At 37.5% G+C, this 17,487-nt stretch overlaps 6 protein-coding genes across 8 annotated transcripts; 2 read left to right on the top strand and 4 right to left on the bottom strand.

The window, feature by feature from the left end:
• Positions 1-662: 662 nt before the first annotated feature.
• On the bottom strand, positions 663-3,017 carry LOC108849404 (putative pentatricopeptide repeat-containing protein At4g17915). Its single transcript, XM_018622954.2, has one exon. It carries the CDS (start codon positions 2,824-2,826, stop codon positions 1,432-1,434), a length of 1,395 nt encoding a protein of 464 aa, XP_018478456.1. The 5' UTR covers positions 2,827-3,017; the 3' UTR covers positions 663-1,431.
• A 661-nt stretch (positions 3,018-3,678) lies between these two features.
• On the bottom strand, positions 3,679-4,575 carry LOC108853412 (RING-H2 finger protein ATL29-like). The gene has a single exon (XM_018626825.2). It carries the CDS (start codon positions 4,573-4,575, stop codon positions 3,679-3,681), a length of 897 nt encoding a protein of 298 aa, XP_018482327.1.
• A 2,305-nt stretch (positions 4,576-6,880) lies between these two features.
• LOC108851562 (cytochrome P450 81D11) lies at positions 6,881-9,528 on the top strand. Its single transcript, XM_018625008.2, has 3 exons — positions 6,881-7,475; positions 8,277-8,660; positions 8,736-9,528. Exons 1-3 carry the CDS (start codon positions 6,972-6,974, stop codon positions 9,345-9,347), a joined length of 1,500 nt encoding a protein of 499 aa, XP_018480510.2. The 5' UTR covers positions 6,881-6,971; the 3' UTR covers positions 9,348-9,528.
• Positions 9,529-10,132: 604 nt separating this feature from the next.
• Positions 10,133-11,754, bottom strand: LOC108854228 (AT-hook motif nuclear-localized protein 13). 2 transcript variants are annotated; one of them, XM_018627742.2, is made up of 5 exons: positions 11,235-11,754; positions 11,094-11,149; positions 10,874-11,011; positions 10,566-10,727; positions 10,133-10,468 (listed from the first exon to the last, which is right to left on the bottom strand). In XM_018627742.2, exons 1-5 carry the CDS (start codon positions 11,632-11,634, stop codon positions 10,304-10,306), a joined length of 921 nt encoding a protein of 306 aa, XP_018483244.1. In that variant the 5' UTR covers positions 11,635-11,754; the 3' UTR covers positions 10,133-10,303. The 2 variants fall into 2 exon arrangements, with proteins under 2 accessions (XP_018483244.1, XP_056865503.1); XM_057009523.1 differs by having other exon boundaries at positions 11,094-11,146.
• Positions 11,755-12,481: 727 nt separating this feature from the next.
• LOC108850138 (uncharacterized) lies at positions 12,482-14,655 on the top strand. 2 transcript variants are annotated; one of them, XM_057009521.1, is made up of 7 exons: positions 12,482-12,830; positions 12,916-13,280; positions 13,381-13,678; positions 13,763-13,999; positions 14,084-14,232; positions 14,316-14,393; positions 14,493-14,655. In XM_057009521.1, exons 1-7 carry the CDS (start codon positions 12,506-12,508, stop codon positions 14,577-14,579), a joined length of 1,539 nt encoding a protein of 512 aa, XP_056865501.1. In that variant the 5' UTR covers positions 12,482-12,505; the 3' UTR covers positions 14,580-14,655. The 2 variants fall into 2 exon arrangements, with proteins under 2 accessions (XP_056865501.1, XP_056865500.1); XM_057009520.1 differs by having other exon boundaries at positions 12,488-12,830; positions 14,078-14,232.
• Positions 14,656-14,795: 140 nt separating this feature from the next.
• On the bottom strand, positions 14,796-16,577 carry LOC130511819 (AT-hook motif nuclear-localized protein 13-like). The gene is made up of 5 exons (XM_057009522.1): positions 15,991-16,577; positions 15,853-15,905; positions 15,632-15,772; positions 15,385-15,546; positions 14,796-15,292 (listed from the first exon to the last, which is right to left on the bottom strand). Exons 1-5 carry the CDS (start codon positions 16,469-16,471, stop codon positions 15,095-15,097), a joined length of 1,035 nt encoding a protein of 344 aa, XP_056865502.1. The 5' UTR covers positions 16,472-16,577; the 3' UTR covers positions 14,796-15,094.
• Between the last annotated feature and the right edge of the window lie 910 nt (positions 16,578-17,487).

Genomic DNA, 17,487 nt, shown 5'->3' with positions numbered 1-17,487 from the left:
AATTAATAAATACAATCGAAAATTTGAAAACATAATATATACAATGAGATAATGTTGCCTTAGTAAACTAGTAATACCCAAAATTTATCATTGCACTAACTAATCAATTTTTTAGGATGGATTTTATATTACCCATGATATATAATTCATCTAAATGAAATTACACACAAAAATCATCAAAAACAGACATAATTATACGTTGAACTCATAAGTACAGTTTTCAAAATCCTTTTTAATCTTCTATAATTTATATCGAATCTGTTTTTTATTCTAGCTGAGATACATCTGTTTAATAGTATTCAGGTAAAAAAATCATCAAAAACAGACATAAAATATGCCCAAAATTCATAAATATAGTTTTCAAAATGGTTTTTAATTTCTCAATACTTCCATCAATTTTTATCTTTTAATGTTACCCATGACGTAAAAAACATTTAAATGATATTTCAGAAAAAAATTGATCAAAAACGGATAAGAATTTCCTTTTTTTCAAGCTTCAAAATCATTAATGGAGGATGAGGAAGATGAATTTTACGATGGAAGAGTAAAGAGGAAGAGAGAGGTTTGACCAAGCTTAAATCTGATTGGTTAAAACAAATATGTGGGTCATGAGTTGTTTTGAGTTGTTTTATATGACTGATTTATTTAAATGAAAAAATAAATGATTTAAAAAGGTAAAAAAAATATTAAAAAATAAGAAGATAGTTTGGTATTTGACATTGGTAGTGGGATCCACAGAGGGGTGTTGTGAATAGAGAGGGGACGTGGAGAATGATTTTTTTTCTAAAGGGGCATCTGAGTATAAACTCCAAATAAATGAGAACGTTTTTTCTTTGAACTAAAAGTTCTCAAGTGTAGCTTTTGTTCTGATCCGCAAGTAAATCTGTGACAAGTAACCACTAAGAAGGGATGGAATGTAACTGGCTTCCTGTTGCAAGAATCTTCCAATACAAATCAGTTTCCATTCATTTATTTAAGAATTCTCTTTTGCTGTCCCTTAGAGCTCCCGCCTCAACACACATTACTCAACTCAGAAGACCCGCCACTTGTATTTCCAAGTAGCTTCTCCTTTGTGTGAAACTCTCATCAATCTACCTTGCCTTAACCTGAGTTTTTTCCACTCCAAGCGCTGTTCTTGGTCTCTCTTAGACTTAGTTCCATACTTGAGTTAGTAACTTCATCATCGTCACCTTGATCATTACCTTGGCTTTCTGGTAACAGATCCTTGCAAAAAGACTTCTTCCTGGAGCTCACAACCCCACTGCAGACAGACCCTTTTACTTCACATAAACAGCCAAGATTTTACTCTTCCATGTGCTAAGAATCTGACTTTATGTAAAGAATCAGTCTTTGTTTCATTTCATTCATTTGTTACATAACAAGTACATCACACTTCCACTTCAAAACTTGTGTCACTATGTGTAAAGAGCGTCAGGAATTCCCAACCTGAGTCAGTTTCATTTTGGCTTTAGCCATTCTCGCTTCACCATAACACCCCGACATCCGTAAACCCGACAAAACAGCTCGTCTCGCAGACGACGGAATCTTGATTCCTCTACTGTAACACGACAAAAGCAGCTTGGAAGCACAAACAAACCTCGTTTCTTTACAGAGATTATGCACAACACAAGTATAACTATACTCATCTTTCACTTCCATCGACTCAAACAATCTCAACGCACGGTCCACATGACCCGCTTTACACAACCCATCAACCAAACAGTTACACGTCACGAGGTTCAACCCAATCCCCATCTCTCCCATACTTACAAAATGCCTCTCTGCTCTTCTCGTCTGTCCCGTCCTCAACAACCCGTTGACTATGATCGTGTGCGTATACTCATCAGCTTTCATTCCTCTCCTCTCTATCTCCCCCAACAAATCATCCACCGCATCCAAATCCCCTTCTCTAAAATACAGATTCAACAACGTATTATACGAAACAATGTCGTGCCTCCTACCGTTCCTAACCAGCTCTTGCATATACTCAAACGCCTCCTTCGTCCTCCCCGTCTTAACCAAAGCACTAACAACCGCGAAATACGCGTACCCGTCATAAGTATACCCTTCTCTTTTCATCTCCAAAAACAGCTGAAGCCCTCTTCTAATCCTCCTAGTCTTGAAATAAAGCTTTAGTATCGTCGTGTACGTAACTGCATTGGGAGTGTAACCCGATCTCTTAAGCTCTGCTAACATCCATTTCGCAGCACCGACCCTCCTGGCTTTACAAAGCCCGTTGATAAGAATGTTATAAGTCATCAACCCAGGTCTAAACCTACTCTGCATCTCCCTAAACATCTCGAGAGCATCATCTACACAACCACACTTGCAAAGCGCATCGAGCACGACATTGTACGTATCGGGCCCAGGACTAAGCCCAGCTAAGCGAAGATCCTTGTAAAGAACACGAAAGGCTTCGTCTTGCTTCCCCATCTTGAAGTAACAACACATCAGAGTGTTGTAACTCAGCAGATCAGGGTACAAACCCCACTCGAGCATTTCGTCGAACAGGTAGAGGACGCGGTCCAGCATCAGCTGCCTCGCGGCTCCGGCGATGAGAGAGTTGTACGTGACGACGTCGGGTCTGATGCCGGCGTCTCTCATGCGGCGGGTGACGGCGTAAGCTTCTTCGACTCCGACGAAACGGCAGTACCCGGTGATCAGCGTGTTGTAAGTGACGACGTCGGGGGAGACGCCTAGTGTGATCCCGTCTGTGATCAAGGTCTCGGCTTTGTCGAGTTTCCGGAATTTGCAGAGGGAGTCGACGCATATGTTGAGTAGCCTTGTGGATAGTCCCGTGAATTTGACCAGCCCGAGGACGACCATTCTCTGCTCGGATTAAACATAGAAGAGTGGTGGAAGGAGAGGGATTTGGAGATGGGTTTGTGACATTGGGGGTTGGGAGAGTGGAGGGTTTCGCGAGTGTAGCTCGCTGGTGGAGAAAGTTTCGAACTTTTTGAGATGTGGATCTCGGCGAAGAAGATGATATCGGAAGGGAAGAGAAGAAACAAAACATCTGAGATGGATTTTACAAGAACAGTCTTTAAGGTTTAAGTTTGTATTGAGATAACCCCGTAAATTATTTATATGTCAAATAACTCCCTGAATTTGTTGTTTTTGTCAACTATATACATTTTAGATGATTTTGTCAAATCTTATAGAAGTATAGAACTGGATAATAGAAGATGCAAATGAATTAGATTTAAGAAGAAGACCGATTAATCCAACAAATTTTTGATCATTTCTACCAAATCTAAGCAGCATGTCTCAAATTGAAATGAGAAAACTCATGTTTTCACTTGGATAAAATATTACGAAAAAAAAAACAATCAGCTCACTTTAACATGTAGAGCTCAAAGGTTAATGTGGCTGCTTTTCAATCCAAACAATTCAACTCTCATCTGATCAATGTGGTAACTCTAATTTTATTTTATTATATTTTAGCTTTCTTCTCTACGGTCAATCACTCAAATTTAGTTAGCATTTATACTATAAATTGTCTGTTCTTGTTACTGATACTCAAGAAATTATATGTTAGAAGAAAAAAAACATCACAGACAACACTAAAGCACCTCAAGTTATATGTTCTACCTAAAAGAAGTATATATAATCAATACAACAAGAAAATAAAATAACTATTTTGTCAAGAAGAGGTTTTTGATCATTTCTTAAGTTCTTTTACTTTCCCGAGTGTGTAGCAAGCGTTTGATTGGATACTTCACCAAACCGGCGATGATCATAGCTTCTGTTTCTAACAAGTTCTGCAAAAGTCACACAACTCTTTGTTTGGCTATGTCCTCTTGTAACATTAATCTTGACATGCTCTGGTAATCTTAATGTATACTTATCTTCTTCCTCTGGTAATTTGTTTCTCACTATTGAATGTCCCGTAGAGTGCGATCTCGAGAATATTTCTGGCGATGTTTGTTCTTTTCTCGATCTTTCGTTGTTTGCGCAACTGCTTTGTCCCGAAGACGTGCAAGTATCATTCGGTGTTGTTGTCTGATGACGATCATCAGCATAACTGGTTTCTTGAACTACATCGATGATCATCTCATCGACGTTAGATAGAACATTGCTGGTGTTTTCTGGGGGAGGAGGAGGATCTAGGTCGTGGCGACAAACAGGACAAGTCTTGTGAGATTCGAACCAAAGATCGATGCATTCTTGGTGAAACACGTGGTAGCAAGTTGTCAAGAGACGTAGCACGTGATCACCGTCAAATTCAAGTAGACAAATGGCACATTCGAGGCCGTATTTCTCTTCCCGGAGATCCTTAACGGAGAAATAAGGAAAAGTGGGGAACGAGTTTATGATTCTAAGGTCTAGGCCAGGATTGACCGGAGGAGGAGCTTCGTCATGTGGCTGTAAGGGATTTTCTGTTGTTTCCGTTTCTCCATTGTGGTGATGGATGCGCCAGGCGTGCACTATGGTGTCGAGAAAACACTTGCAGAAATAGAGAGTGAAGAAACCGACAAAGATGAGTATTAGAAAGAGTACGGTGAAGATCACCGTGAGAGGTGGTGTCACGTAATGTTCTAATTGTGGCGGGACAGGTGAAGGAACTGTCGGCATTATGGCGGCCGGAGATTGATTATCTCCGCCGTGAGATTTTTCATACACGAGAGAAACAATAGAGCTAGAAAAATAAAGACATGGAGATTTATTTGTTTGATTGTTTTTTTAGTTGAAAAGGTTATTTTTGACGATTATGTGTGGAAGATGTGTGTCTGGCATGAGAGAGTGTAGAAGTTGTGGTTACTAAAAATAGAAAGTGTGTTTTGAGTATTTGTTTTCTTAATTAATACCATGCATTGAACGAGTCTTTTGTGACATTTGCTTGAAAATAAGCCACTTATACCTTAATAAAATAGGAACAACAATTACAAGCAACCTTCACCCAATTTATATATACATAACATCCTCATTAAACATACTAGTGCCGTTGAGAACCATGTGCAAAACACGTCCCATTGTTGGTAAACTGATCTAATGTTTTTCTTAAATAAACGTACATGTTTAAATGACAGCTTTGTATCCTTTCTATGTTTAATAAAAGTATACGAAAAATGACAAGTCTTTATGTGGATACAGGATACTTTGTTGTAAACTTTTACAATCTTGCTTAATAACCGCTTAACGGGTCAGTTAATTATCAATTCAGTATAGTGAATCTCAAGGTTTTGAAATCAAAGAGCTAAGAGCCAGTTTTGAAATCTCTTTCCTTTCCAGGAGTATAGAGGATTGAGTATGAGAACTAAGAACATGCTTTTTACGTAGATTGAAACTTGCTTCACAAAATCAAAATCAAAGCCGAAACCAAACTTGCCGCTCCAAGCCGGGCTTGTCCCGACTCTGAGCTTCGCTTTTGGGTCGTTGGTGCAATGTTCTGAGTGGGAGAGAGTTACGATGCCCAAAAAGGAGCCATTGCGAGCCATGTGCAGAGCATGTGTGTTATCGCCGCTAAAGTTTTGTTGTGAATTGTAGCTCTTTTGTATTTGAATGAAAGTAATATCAAACAAGACAAATTAAAAGGAAATCGCGTATCAGAAATGGGCATAGAGAGAGATCCAGAAATTCGAAAGATCAGGAAGACCCCACTAACAGCTGACATTTTGGACCCATAGGCCACATTCTGTTATAGTATCAGTATGTAGTACTAGCTTGTCTTTGCTCCACTCAAACGGTAAAAACAACTCATTATTTATATAAAGTTCAAATCAACTACAACACTCCAGTAACACATGCAATAATTGCGTACTTTAATTTCTCTCTGTACTTAAAAATTGATTTATTTTTTAAAAGAAGTTTTAGAAATAAGATTTAGACTTTAGCTATGTATTTTATTTAAATCATAAAATAAAATGCAAAATAGTTGACAAAAAATGCAAAATATAAATATACGATTTTATAGAAAAGAACAAAACATTAAATTATTTAAATACACTAAAAGTAAATAAAAGTTCTTAACATATGTTGAATAAAATAATATAAAGTATTGTTAAGTATTTTGTTAACGTCGTTTTGTTTGACGGCAATGGAAACACAGCAGCCACAAGCAATAACAACCTCTCACATTTTAAATTCCAACAATTATTCCAATATGTAAATAATTACATATCCAATTTGACCTATGAACGAATATGCAAGCATACGTTTCATGCTTGTTTGAGTAATAGTAATGAGATTCTCCAATATCATGCTAAGAATAGTTAGGATTTCTAGAAGAAGATGCCATTCATTTGATGAGAAATAAAAAAGAATATCGAAAATTCGAGTGGCTAAAGCTGTAGCAGCTACTTTCGAAGTAACAGAAAGAAAAGCACGATTGAAGTGGGAGAGTTATAGTCGAAAAAACTCTTGATTATTGATACATTCTATCAATTTCAATTGGTCACTAACGACAGAGTTATATTACACCCCTCCTATTTTTCAATACATTAACCTCTTTTTTAATTCCTTCAGATTAGTTATTCAATTGAAGAATAAGTCTATTTTTTCTAGTTCTAAGGCTAGTAGTTCTAGGGATCGACTCACTTCTCTCAAATTGTTTCTGATTATTAAAAAAAGGTAACAAAGATAAAATACGAACTTGTTTTATAGCAATAGTAATTAATCGTTGTTGTTTTAAAATTACTTTATTCACCTGTCTAGATAATATTTTTCCTTGTTCACTAATAAATCGACTAATTAAACTCATGTTTCTATAATCAATTCGATCTCCCAATTTGCATTCTTTTTTATTTTATTAATAATAAAAATTAATAAACAAATAGACTTACGTTTTCTTACCTACTTAAATTCAATGAGAAATAATTTTATATTATTGTTTTAATCCAGATCCCAACAAATCTTTTGCCGGATCTATAGTCAGGTCAATAAATTTTCCTTTTTAGGACCAAAGAGTACACATCTGGTTCAATCTCCCACACACAAACAAAGACAGATCCAAAACAGAACAAACAAAAGAAATGATGGACTTCAACCCAATTTTACTTCTATCTCTTCTGCTTGTCTTGATCTCAATCAAGTTCTTGTTCAAGAACTCAACTCGGAAACTGAATCTTCCTCCTTCACCTGCTTACTCTTTACCGTTTATCGGCCACCTCTATCTCCTCAAGCACCCTGTCCAGCGGACACTCCTCTCCTTCTCTGAATCACTCGGGAATACTCCCATCTTCCACCTCCGCCTTGGAAACCGCCTAGTCTACGTCGTCTCCACGCATGCTGTAGCGGAAGAATGCTTCACAAGAAACGATGTAGTTCTTGCAAACCGTCCCGAGCTCATCATCGGGAAACACGTCGGCTACAACTCCACCATCATGATTGCAGCCCCATACGGCGACCACTGGAGGAATATCCGCCGCATCGCGGCCGTCGAGATATTCTCTTCTCATAGGGTCAGTACATTTATGTCTATCCGTAAAGACGAGATCAGGCGGCTCATAACACACCTCTCGAGAAACTCATTACACGTAAGACATTTTTATTTATTTATTATTTTTTCTTTCTGTTCTTGGCAGTAGAGCAAATCAATTCAACTTTGAAATCATCTAAACTTAACTAACAAAAATAATAATTTGTTTCATAATAAATGATATAATAAATGTTGTGCTCAGAAAAATAAATAAATGATATAATAAATGATATAATAAATGATATAATAAATGATTTTTATAAGTTGACAAAAAAATGATTTTTATGAAGATCTTGACGTTTCAAAATGTAAATGAAATATGTTTTTGATAATTGATGGTAACTTTTATTGAAAATATATGAATCAATTATTTTTTTCATAATCAGTAAAACTATTTTCTTAATTTATATTTTAATGATATGTATTTACAAATTCTATTTTTTTCTTGGCACTAGGGCAAATTAAGTTGAATTTGAAATTATATTAACTTCACAAGTAATACTTTTTCCTTTTCACGTAAATAATTTATTCATTGTTTCTTCATATTAGAAATCAAATTAATTTTGTACCATAAATACATTATTTCTATGATTATTCATTTCAGTAAATCTAAATAAGTAATAATTTAATAACCTTAGTCAATTTTCTTAAAATTTATTATTTACTATTATCAAATAATATTAATCTATACAAAACACCAAAATAATCATTTTAAATATATATTTTTTGTTTTACAAAAAAAAATATTTTTTGGTAAAACGTTTTAAATATATATATTTTTTTTTCCAAAAATTGATCTTTAATAAATAGCTGTATTATTAAAGATATATTTTGGAAATGGTATTTATCCGCTTGGCAGGGATTTGTTGAAGTGGAAATGAAATCATTGTTAGCCAACTTGGCTTTCAACAATATAATCATGATGGTAGCCGGAAAACGATACTACGGTACTGGCACAGAAAACAATGACGAGGCCAGAATAGTGAGAGCACTTATATCAGAGGCGGTGGCCGGGGCTGGTGCTGGAAATGTAGCTGACTATCTTCCGATCGTACGATGGGTCACGGATTTTGAAAAACGGGCCAAAATTTTGGGGAAACGTTTCGATGGATTCTTGCAAAGGCTGGTTGATGAGAAACGTGCAGAGAAAGAAAGGGGTCAAACTTTGATAGATCACTTGCTTTCTCTCCAAGAAAACCAACCTGAGTATTATACCGATGTCATCATCAAAGGAATCATAATCGTAAGTACATAATATTAACTAATTAAACTATAGTATACAATGAGAGTTTACTAACTATATAATATGCATATACAGTCTCTGGTAATGGCGGGGACAGACACGTCCTCAATAACTCTAGAATGGGCATTGTCGAATTTGTTGAACCATCCAGAAATACTTGAGAAAGCAAGAGCAGAAATCGATGATAAAATCGGTTCCGACCGGTTACTCGAAGAATCAGATATTGAGAATCTCCCTTATCTCCAGTACATCGTGTCTGAAACATTTCGTTTGTACCCTCCGGTTCCTCTACTACTCCCACATTTTTCATCGGATGATTGTAAAGTGGCGGGATATGATATGCCACGTGGCACGATGTTGTTAACAAACGTATGGGCTATGCATAGAGATCATGGTATATGGGAAGAGGCAGAGAGGTTCAAGCCGGAGAGATTCGAGAAAGAAGGAGAGACTCGAAAGCTAATGCCGTTTGGGATGGGACGACGAGCTTGTCCTGGAGCCGAGCTTGGGAAGCGTCTAGTGAGCCTGGCTCTTGGGTGTTTGATTCAGTGTTTCGAGTGGGAGAGGGTTGGTGAAGAACTTGTGGACATGATGGAAGACAAAGGGCTCACTATGCCTAAAGCTACTCCGTTGCGAGCCAAGTGCAAGTCACGTGTTGTTGCCCGTAAAATGATAGTCTTTGTGTAGAACCCATTATGATGGTTTATAGATAATTTTGAAAATAGAAGTATTGTGTGGTTCAACAAGTTTAGTTTAATAAGCGTCTTTGATGCATAGGTATATTTGTGCGTTGGGTGAGAGTTGTAATAGGGTTTATTGACGTCATTTTTAGTTATATAATTATTTTAATAAAAAATTATTAACTATTTTTATAAATGACTATCATATTAGAAATACTAGGTAAGGACTAAGGATCATATAAAATATAAGAATCAGTTACATGCATGTCATGAAAAAGACCAGAGGTTCCAAAATTTTGCGTGTCAATCTGTTGAGATTTTAAAGAGTTGTGAGCTATTTAACCTCCACAACTTTAACCGTAAACCGGTCCGGAGCTATGGGCTAAAAAGCTAACCCTTGTTAGTAAGGTTTTAAACTGCGTTTGGACTATGCATGTGTGTTAAGACTTTTGATTAATGAGCATTGGTTATCAGAACAAAAACAAAAACTATTATTAAGCGAAACAAATTAAGATAATTTTTCTTTAATAGTTAAATGTCAGATCAGATGATGAAAACTATAGTCCTTTAGTTTGTTTTGTATTTGACCAAAAATTTTATCCTAACAAAAACTTTTACCGAAAACAAGAGAAAATATACAATATGAAAAATATTAAAAAAATGAACGGAGACCTTTGAAACTACAAACCGGATCATTAGTTGATCATAGGATCAACACAACAAAAAGAAACTAAGAAACAAACTAAAAAATGAAGTAAGAAACAAACAAAAAAGATGAACTGAAACCTACGTAATATATCTTTTTATTTATCTAAAACCAAAGCTACACTGAAGAGAATGTTAGGAAGAGGAAGACAAGAGAGAAGTAAGACAGATCAATATACTTATGGACAATTCTGATGGAGAGATGTGTAAAACCAACAGAGAAGCAAATCCGGTGAGGTCAACCCACGAACCATTTGCTTACTGAGGGTTGCTGCCAGGCCAGAGGCGAACATGGTACATCTGGTCAGGGCTCCCTGGTCCAACACCACTGGCCGATGCTGAAGCAGAAGCTGTCTCGGGGTTATTCTCAACGCGCCCTGCGCTCAAATTCGCTCTCTCTGGTACAAAGATTCCAACAACGACCTATATAAAAAAAAAAACACCCCAACCAAAGTCAGTATCTTGAAGATTCCGTGAATCAACTTCGACTATAAAAGGCTAGAGAAATGGAGTAAGTAACCTGGACTTGTGACCCAGCAACTAGCATTCCAGCTACAGAACCCCCAACAATATTGCCATTGTGGTTAGCCAGAGTCACGCTCAAGTTATCAGTGCTGGTCAAAGTACCATTACTCTCTGTATTCAAGAAAGAACCTGACATAGCAACGATTTCATACTGTCCCTGCAAATACAGATCACAAGACCCCTAATTAGATAAAGCATTCTCCAGCTCAGCTAAGAGTAAGATCAAAGCTCCCGGGGATCAAATCTCCTAGGTAGGTGTGAGACCTGAAGGTTCCAAGAAGTAAAGAACATGAAGAGTTATACCTCATACTTAACAACTGCACTAGGAATGTTAGGATTGCTAGACTGAAGCACCGCACTAGATACAGCTCCTAAAGCTGAGAGAATAACGACCCCGCCTGGCCCTTGATGGGTATACCCCACTATCTTTGCAGCTATGTCCTGAGTATTAAATTAATATACGATAATTCAAGTAAAATATCTAGACACAAGTTAAAAGATTAAAGATTTGAACACATTTTACCTCTCCAGCTTCGACCTTAATGATTACAGGTATAAACGGTGTTCCTGCTCCTCCTCCTGTAAGCAAGCAGTGATATCTTGATTTGATCAAAAAAGGGCTTCAAGAAAGATCGTTAAGAGTTTTATTTTTTGCGAACTGTACCTAAAGCGTTGAGCTGCTTCTTGACGGGGCCAGGAGGACGACCTCTGCTAGCACTTGCACCACCACCATCAGAAGCTGAAGGAAGAGAAAGACGCAGAGAAAGATCAATGCCATCAGGAGCATACTTCCTCTTTGATCGTCCTTGCTCGTTCCCGAATTGCATATACGGCTGTTGCGTCGGAACAGAGGAAGGTGATCCGTCGAGCCCGAGCGGTTGTTGAGGCTGGCGCAGCGAGGGAGCCCCGACAGATAACCAGTGGGGCATCATCGCCTGAGAAGTGGACGTGGGACCCATTAACGCGGCGGCGTTGCGGTTATAGGAGCCCGTTAGCATCCCATGCGGTGGTTGTAGCTGCTGCTGCTGCTGATGTTCGTTGGTTTCTTTAGAATCATCATCCATGGGGATGGAGGGAGGATTAGAGAAAGAAAAAGGAAGGAACTTTCTTGAAAGACTGTTTTGTTTTTTTTTTGAAAATATAGACGCGGGAGAAAGTGAAGGCTTTTATGAGTTTTAAGCGAAAGCGTGTGAGCCAAGCTAACATGAGTTTTACAGAGATATATATATAGTAGTGTGACTAGGGGTGTCAAAATAGGTCATGACCCATGGGTTGACCCAATCCAAATTGACCCATTAACCCAAATAAATTGTTTATTTTTGATCCAATGAATTGATGGGTTAACAAGTTAATGAGTTAACAGGTTAATGGGTTAACAAGTTAATGGATTAACAAGTTAAATATGTCTGTTGGGTTGGGTCAACTCTGACACATTTGGTTTTTAATTAAAAAAAAAAGTAAAACACATTTTCTACAAAAAAACAGAAAATATAATTTCCCGCCAAAATCGAAAACCGCTAACATGAGTTTTTCAGAGATCTATGTTTAGTAGTGTGACAGAGAGACATTTGTATTTTGTTTTGTTTATTTTAGTTAGAAATTAATAATCTAAAGAAATAAATTATTTAATTTTTAAGTAAAATAAACAAATAAATTAAATAATTCAGATATATATATAGTAATCCAGAGAGAGAGACGATTTGTATTTTTTTTTCTGATTTACTGAGAAATAAATATATCATTGCTTTAGGGGTTTTCACTTTTTAGGGGATTTTTTTTTTCGTTTTATTTTATTTTATTTTAATGAGATATAAAGATATGTTTTCGTTTTAGGATATAGTTTATAAACCCAAGTCTATTGTGATGAAAAAAATGAAAAGTTTTTTTAAAAAACGTATTTGGTAAGTAAGCCCACACCGATACTAGGTTTCGGTTATGGCCATTAGTTTGGTTTATATAAAAGAAACCCTAGTACTACGTAGGGATAGAGGACTTGTGTCTGAGATTATGTTAGAGAGGATGTCGGGGAACGATGCGGCGGAGACAGCTAAAATACATGTGTGGTGGGACATGAATGACTGTCGGATTCCGGAGGGGTATGATGCTCGTCGGGTCCGTCCAAGTATAGAAAAGGCGTTCGAAAAACTAGGCTACACCGGTCCTGTCTCCATCACTGCCTTTGCCGATCAAAAAGAAACCCCTTGCCACGTCCTGCGAGGGCTCTCTTCCACTGGAGTCGCTGTTGCACATACCAAATCGGGTTAGTCTTTCTCCGATGTTAGTATATATAACAAAACCTCCCTAGACTATAAACATTTTATGTTATTCATCCATATAATTCACAGAAAGCACGCGCTCAGTCATGTATCGGGATATGGTGGAGTGGCGAGGTCAAAATCCACCTCCGGCTACAATTATGATTATATCCGATCAGGTGGAAGGTGACTTCTCCTGGGATCTGGCCCGTCTACAACAGCGCACTAGCTACGACCTTTTTACGGCTTATTCAATGAATCTTCGCAGTGATTTAATCCTGGTCCGTTATGGAAATTGGCGCTGGGAAGAATTACTAGAAGAAGACGGAGGCGAGCCACTTGTGGCGGCGGGTGGATTATCATCTGCCATGTTTTATTGCAAAACGTGCAATTTCGACTGCCAAAGCCTGAAGAAATTCACGAAGCATCTCTCTAGTTATAAGCATGGAATGGAAGTAAGTACGCAAAGCATCCTCTCTCTCTCTCTCTCTCTCTCTCTCTTTCTCAAATACTTTTGTTACATAATCTGAGCATCTAACTCTTTGTCAAGCTCAGGAGGCTATAGATCCTCCGGACACACTCATATGTGTAACGAAGACGTGGGCAAGGAACTACCCGGCCACGCCTGAACACGCCACAGCTAAAATACATGTCTTGTGGGACATGAACGACTGCCCGATTCCTGAGGGGTATGATGCTCGTAGGGTCCGTCCAAGTATAGAAAGAGCGTTCAAGGAAATAGGCTACTCTGGTTCTGTCTCTATCACTGCCTTTGCCGACCAAAAACAAACCCCTATTCACCACCTTCTTGCGCTCTCTTCCACTGGAGTTGATTTTTCACATACCCTTTCCTGTTAGTTAGTCCCATTTCCCTGCTGTTATTTAATTAATTAGGGTTTAACTTTAAACTGAAACTATTTCCTTTTTGTTGAAACAGGGGTCCATTACAGTCGCATGATTACAGAATTTGAGAAATGGACAAAAAATAATCCTGCTCCGGCTTCAATTATGATCATATCGGATGAAGTGGCTTCCAGCAAGTACCGTTCAACACTTATTTGCCGGAAACTACAAGAGAGTAACTACAAGTGTTTTTTGGCTTATTCAGCTAGGCCTTTTGAAATGCCCGTCCTGGTCACTTCTGCAGAATGGCTATGGGAAAGCTTACTCGCAGGTTTGTTCTCTCTTCTTCCACTACATTACCACACCACCAAGCTAATAATTACGCTGATCTTTCTTTTTTCCTCCCTAGTTTCAGAGACAAAAAGACACATTTTTCATAAGTGCAGTGAAAGTGAAAGGGTTGTTGCATCTACCGGTATGTTTTGTTGCACATTGTGTTTATGTGATTGCAAAACCCTCGATGATTTCAATAAGCATCTCGCAAGTGAAGACCATACAGAGGAGGTAAGCATCCTCTCCCCTCTCCCTCTGTATCAATAAATAGATTGTTGCTACCTGTTTAACTCTTTCTACTCGTTGTCAAACAGGAGAACAGAATGACTTCGCATTCTCAATCTTTCCCTGGCCGACGAAGGCAATTTAAAATATCCAACTACTATGATGAGGCAAGTTTTTTTCTTCTTAATAGTGATATAGATTCTCAAAATGTAAATACATGTCCAAAATACAAATATGTTTCATTTCATATAACCTACATGTTGTAGGTAGGGTATCCTCCCAAGACCAAACGTATGAGGAAAGCACCCCGGAAGGGTTTTGTCCCAAGACCATTACGTTTTACTAGACGTTGATATTGTGTTTCCAGTTAAAAGATTCCAGACATTACACAATGTACACTAATAAGAATTTAAAAATCTCTTCACTCTTCTTCTTCTACACTCCACCTCCATCAACATTTACAACTACAACAATTCAAATATATCTCTAACATCCCGGCGTTTGCGCGGGCTTTACTCCTAGTGATAATAATAGAAAAGGGCTTCTGTATAAGCGTTTGTTGAATTAAGAATTTTGTACTAAAGGTTAGAGACTCGGTACTAAAGACTAGTCTTTATGATCATCACAAACAAAAGAAACTAAGAAACAAACTAAATAGATGGAACTCAAACCTACTCAACATCTCTGTATCTTTCTATTATCTAACACCAAAGCTACATTGATGAAATGTTAGGAAGAAGAGAGAGAGTAAGAAAGCTCAAATCTACTTATGGACAATTCTGATGGAGAGATGTATAAAACGAACAGAGAAGCAAACACAGTGAGACATTGCTTATTTAGGATTGTCACCAGGCGAGAGGTGAAGTGGTCAGGGCGTAGAGTTTCCAACTTGATGATTGTTGTTGTTGATACTATCATTTTCATCTGATGACTCGCTTGAACATCGCGGTCCCTGAGACTGAGGGCTTCCTGGTTCACCACCACTGGCCGATGCTGAAGCTGGCTCGCGGTCGGGGTCCCTGAGACTCAGTTTCACTTTCTCTGATACAAAGCTTCCAACAGTGACCTACATAAAAAAAACCAACCCAACCAAAGTCAATATCTTGAAGATTCCGTGAATCAACTCTGAGTATAAAGAATTAGAGAAATGGAGTAAACCTGGACTTGTGACCCAGCTACTAGCATTCCAGCAACAAAACCCACCACAAACCGACCATCAGGACCAGCAAGATGCACGTTCATGTCACCAGTTCTGGTCACAGTACCATTACTCTCAGTATTCAAGAAAGAACCTGACATAGCAATGATATCATATATCCCCTGCAAATACATTAACGATCATAAGAGCCTAATCAGATAAAATTTCCAGCAGAAGTACCGCAACAAGGACATGAAAATGCTATACCTCATACGTAACAACTCCAGTAGGATTGTTAGGATCCTTGGAGTGAAGAAGCACCGCACTAGAAACAGCTCCTGAAGCTGAGAGAATACTAAACTCCAGTGGTCCTTGATGCGTAAACGCCACTACCTTCGCAGCTATGTCCTGAGTATTAATTAATGGAAGATAATCAAGTAAAAAGATCTTGACAAGTTACAAGATTAAAGAAGATATGCTCACATTACCTCTCCAGGATTGATGTTAATGATATGAGGTGTCAACAATGTTTCTGCTCCTCCTGCTCACACACATTAACCGTAGTAAGCAGTGATCAAGAAAGGGAATCAAGATAAGAAAGAAAGATTGTAGTCCTTTGAGTGTACCTAAATACTTAAGCTTCTTACTAACGGAGCCAGGAGTACGACCTCTGCCCCTGCCCCGTTTAGCAGGTGGGTCTGATGAGTTAGCATTTGCACCACCACCACCATCGTCAGAAGCTGAAGAGAGAGGCAATGTAGGAGGAGGACCTAGAGAAAGATCAATGACATCAGCATACTTCCTCGGTCTTCCTTTGACTCTTCCTCGTGCTCTTGCTCTTGCTCGTCCTCGTTGCTCGTTCCCGAATTGCATATACGGCTGTTGCGTCGGAACAGAGGAAGGTGATCCGTGGAGCCCGAGCGGTTGTTGAGGCTGAAGCAACGAGAGAGCCCCGACAGATAACCAGTGGGGCATCGCCTGAGAAGTGGACGTGGGACTCATTAACGCGGCGGCGTTGCGGTTGTAGGAGCCCGTTAGCGTCCATTGCGGTGGTTGTAGCTGCTGCTGCTGCTGATGTTCGTTGGTTTCTTTAGAATCATCATCCATGGGGATGGAGGGAGGATTAGAGAAAGAAAAAGGAAGGAACTTTCTTGAAAGACTTTTTTTTTTTTGAGAATATAGACGCGGGAGAAAGTGAAGGCTTTTATGAGTTTTAAGCGAAAGCGTGTGAGCCAAGCTAACATGAGTTTTTCAGAGATATATATAGTAGTGTGACAGAGAGACATTTGTATTTTTTTTTGTTTTTTTTACTTAGAAGTTAAATAATTTAAAGAAATAAATTATTGGTATAAGGGTTTTCACTTTTCAGGGATTTAAAGAAATAATTCAAACTCTAGATTTTGGTTTGACTTCTGTGTGTTTCAATATCCAAGTAAGCATGGGTTTGTACTTTGATGAATCAGATTTTTCTTAAGTATATAATAGAATCCTTCACCAGCACTACTTTAAAAATGACATCAGCTTATTTTGAGCACTTAATCTTTTTCTCTTCTGAATATTATATTAAAATATTTGAAAATGTATATCACACACCTAAACTACAAATAAATAAAATCTGGAGAAAAAACGATAGAATCGAAATCTTTCCAAAGCCAAATATCATAAAAATTCTAAATGGTAATTAAATAGTAAAGATAAAAAAGACATATTAACCGATAAAGATAATGGTGATGATTGGTTCGACTGTGATTTTAAAATTTTAGCCGTAAAAATTTAGTTGTAGGTAAATTAGTTGTATCTGTAAAGTTGTTACTATAGATTTTTTTTTGCAGATACTTTTGTTATAGTTAAATTTGTTGTAACTGTTAGTTATAAGCAATAGATGTTTAAAAAAAGTATATGTAAAATAATTAACTTTTATCTATTAAATAATTTATATTAATACTTTTTTTATAAATTATAAAAGTTTAATGTTATTTAAAAATGTGATATTTAAATAATAATTATGTTATTTAAAATATTTCATTAATTTTAAAAACACCCAAAATTAAATTAAATATTTATAGATGTTTTTAGTTATGATTATCTAATTTATTTGGTATTGTAGATAATTTTTTATTTTA

Source organism: Raphanus sativus, chromosome 4 (genome assembly GCF_000801105.2).
Source record: "Raphanus sativus cultivar WK10039 chromosome 4, ASM80110v3, whole genome shotgun sequence".
Taxonomy (NCBI): Eukaryota; Viridiplantae; Streptophyta; class Magnoliopsida; order Brassicales; family Brassicaceae; genus Raphanus; species Raphanus sativus.
Note: the sequence above shows the minus strand (reverse complement) of the source record. Positions and strands in the feature narration are given on the sequence as shown.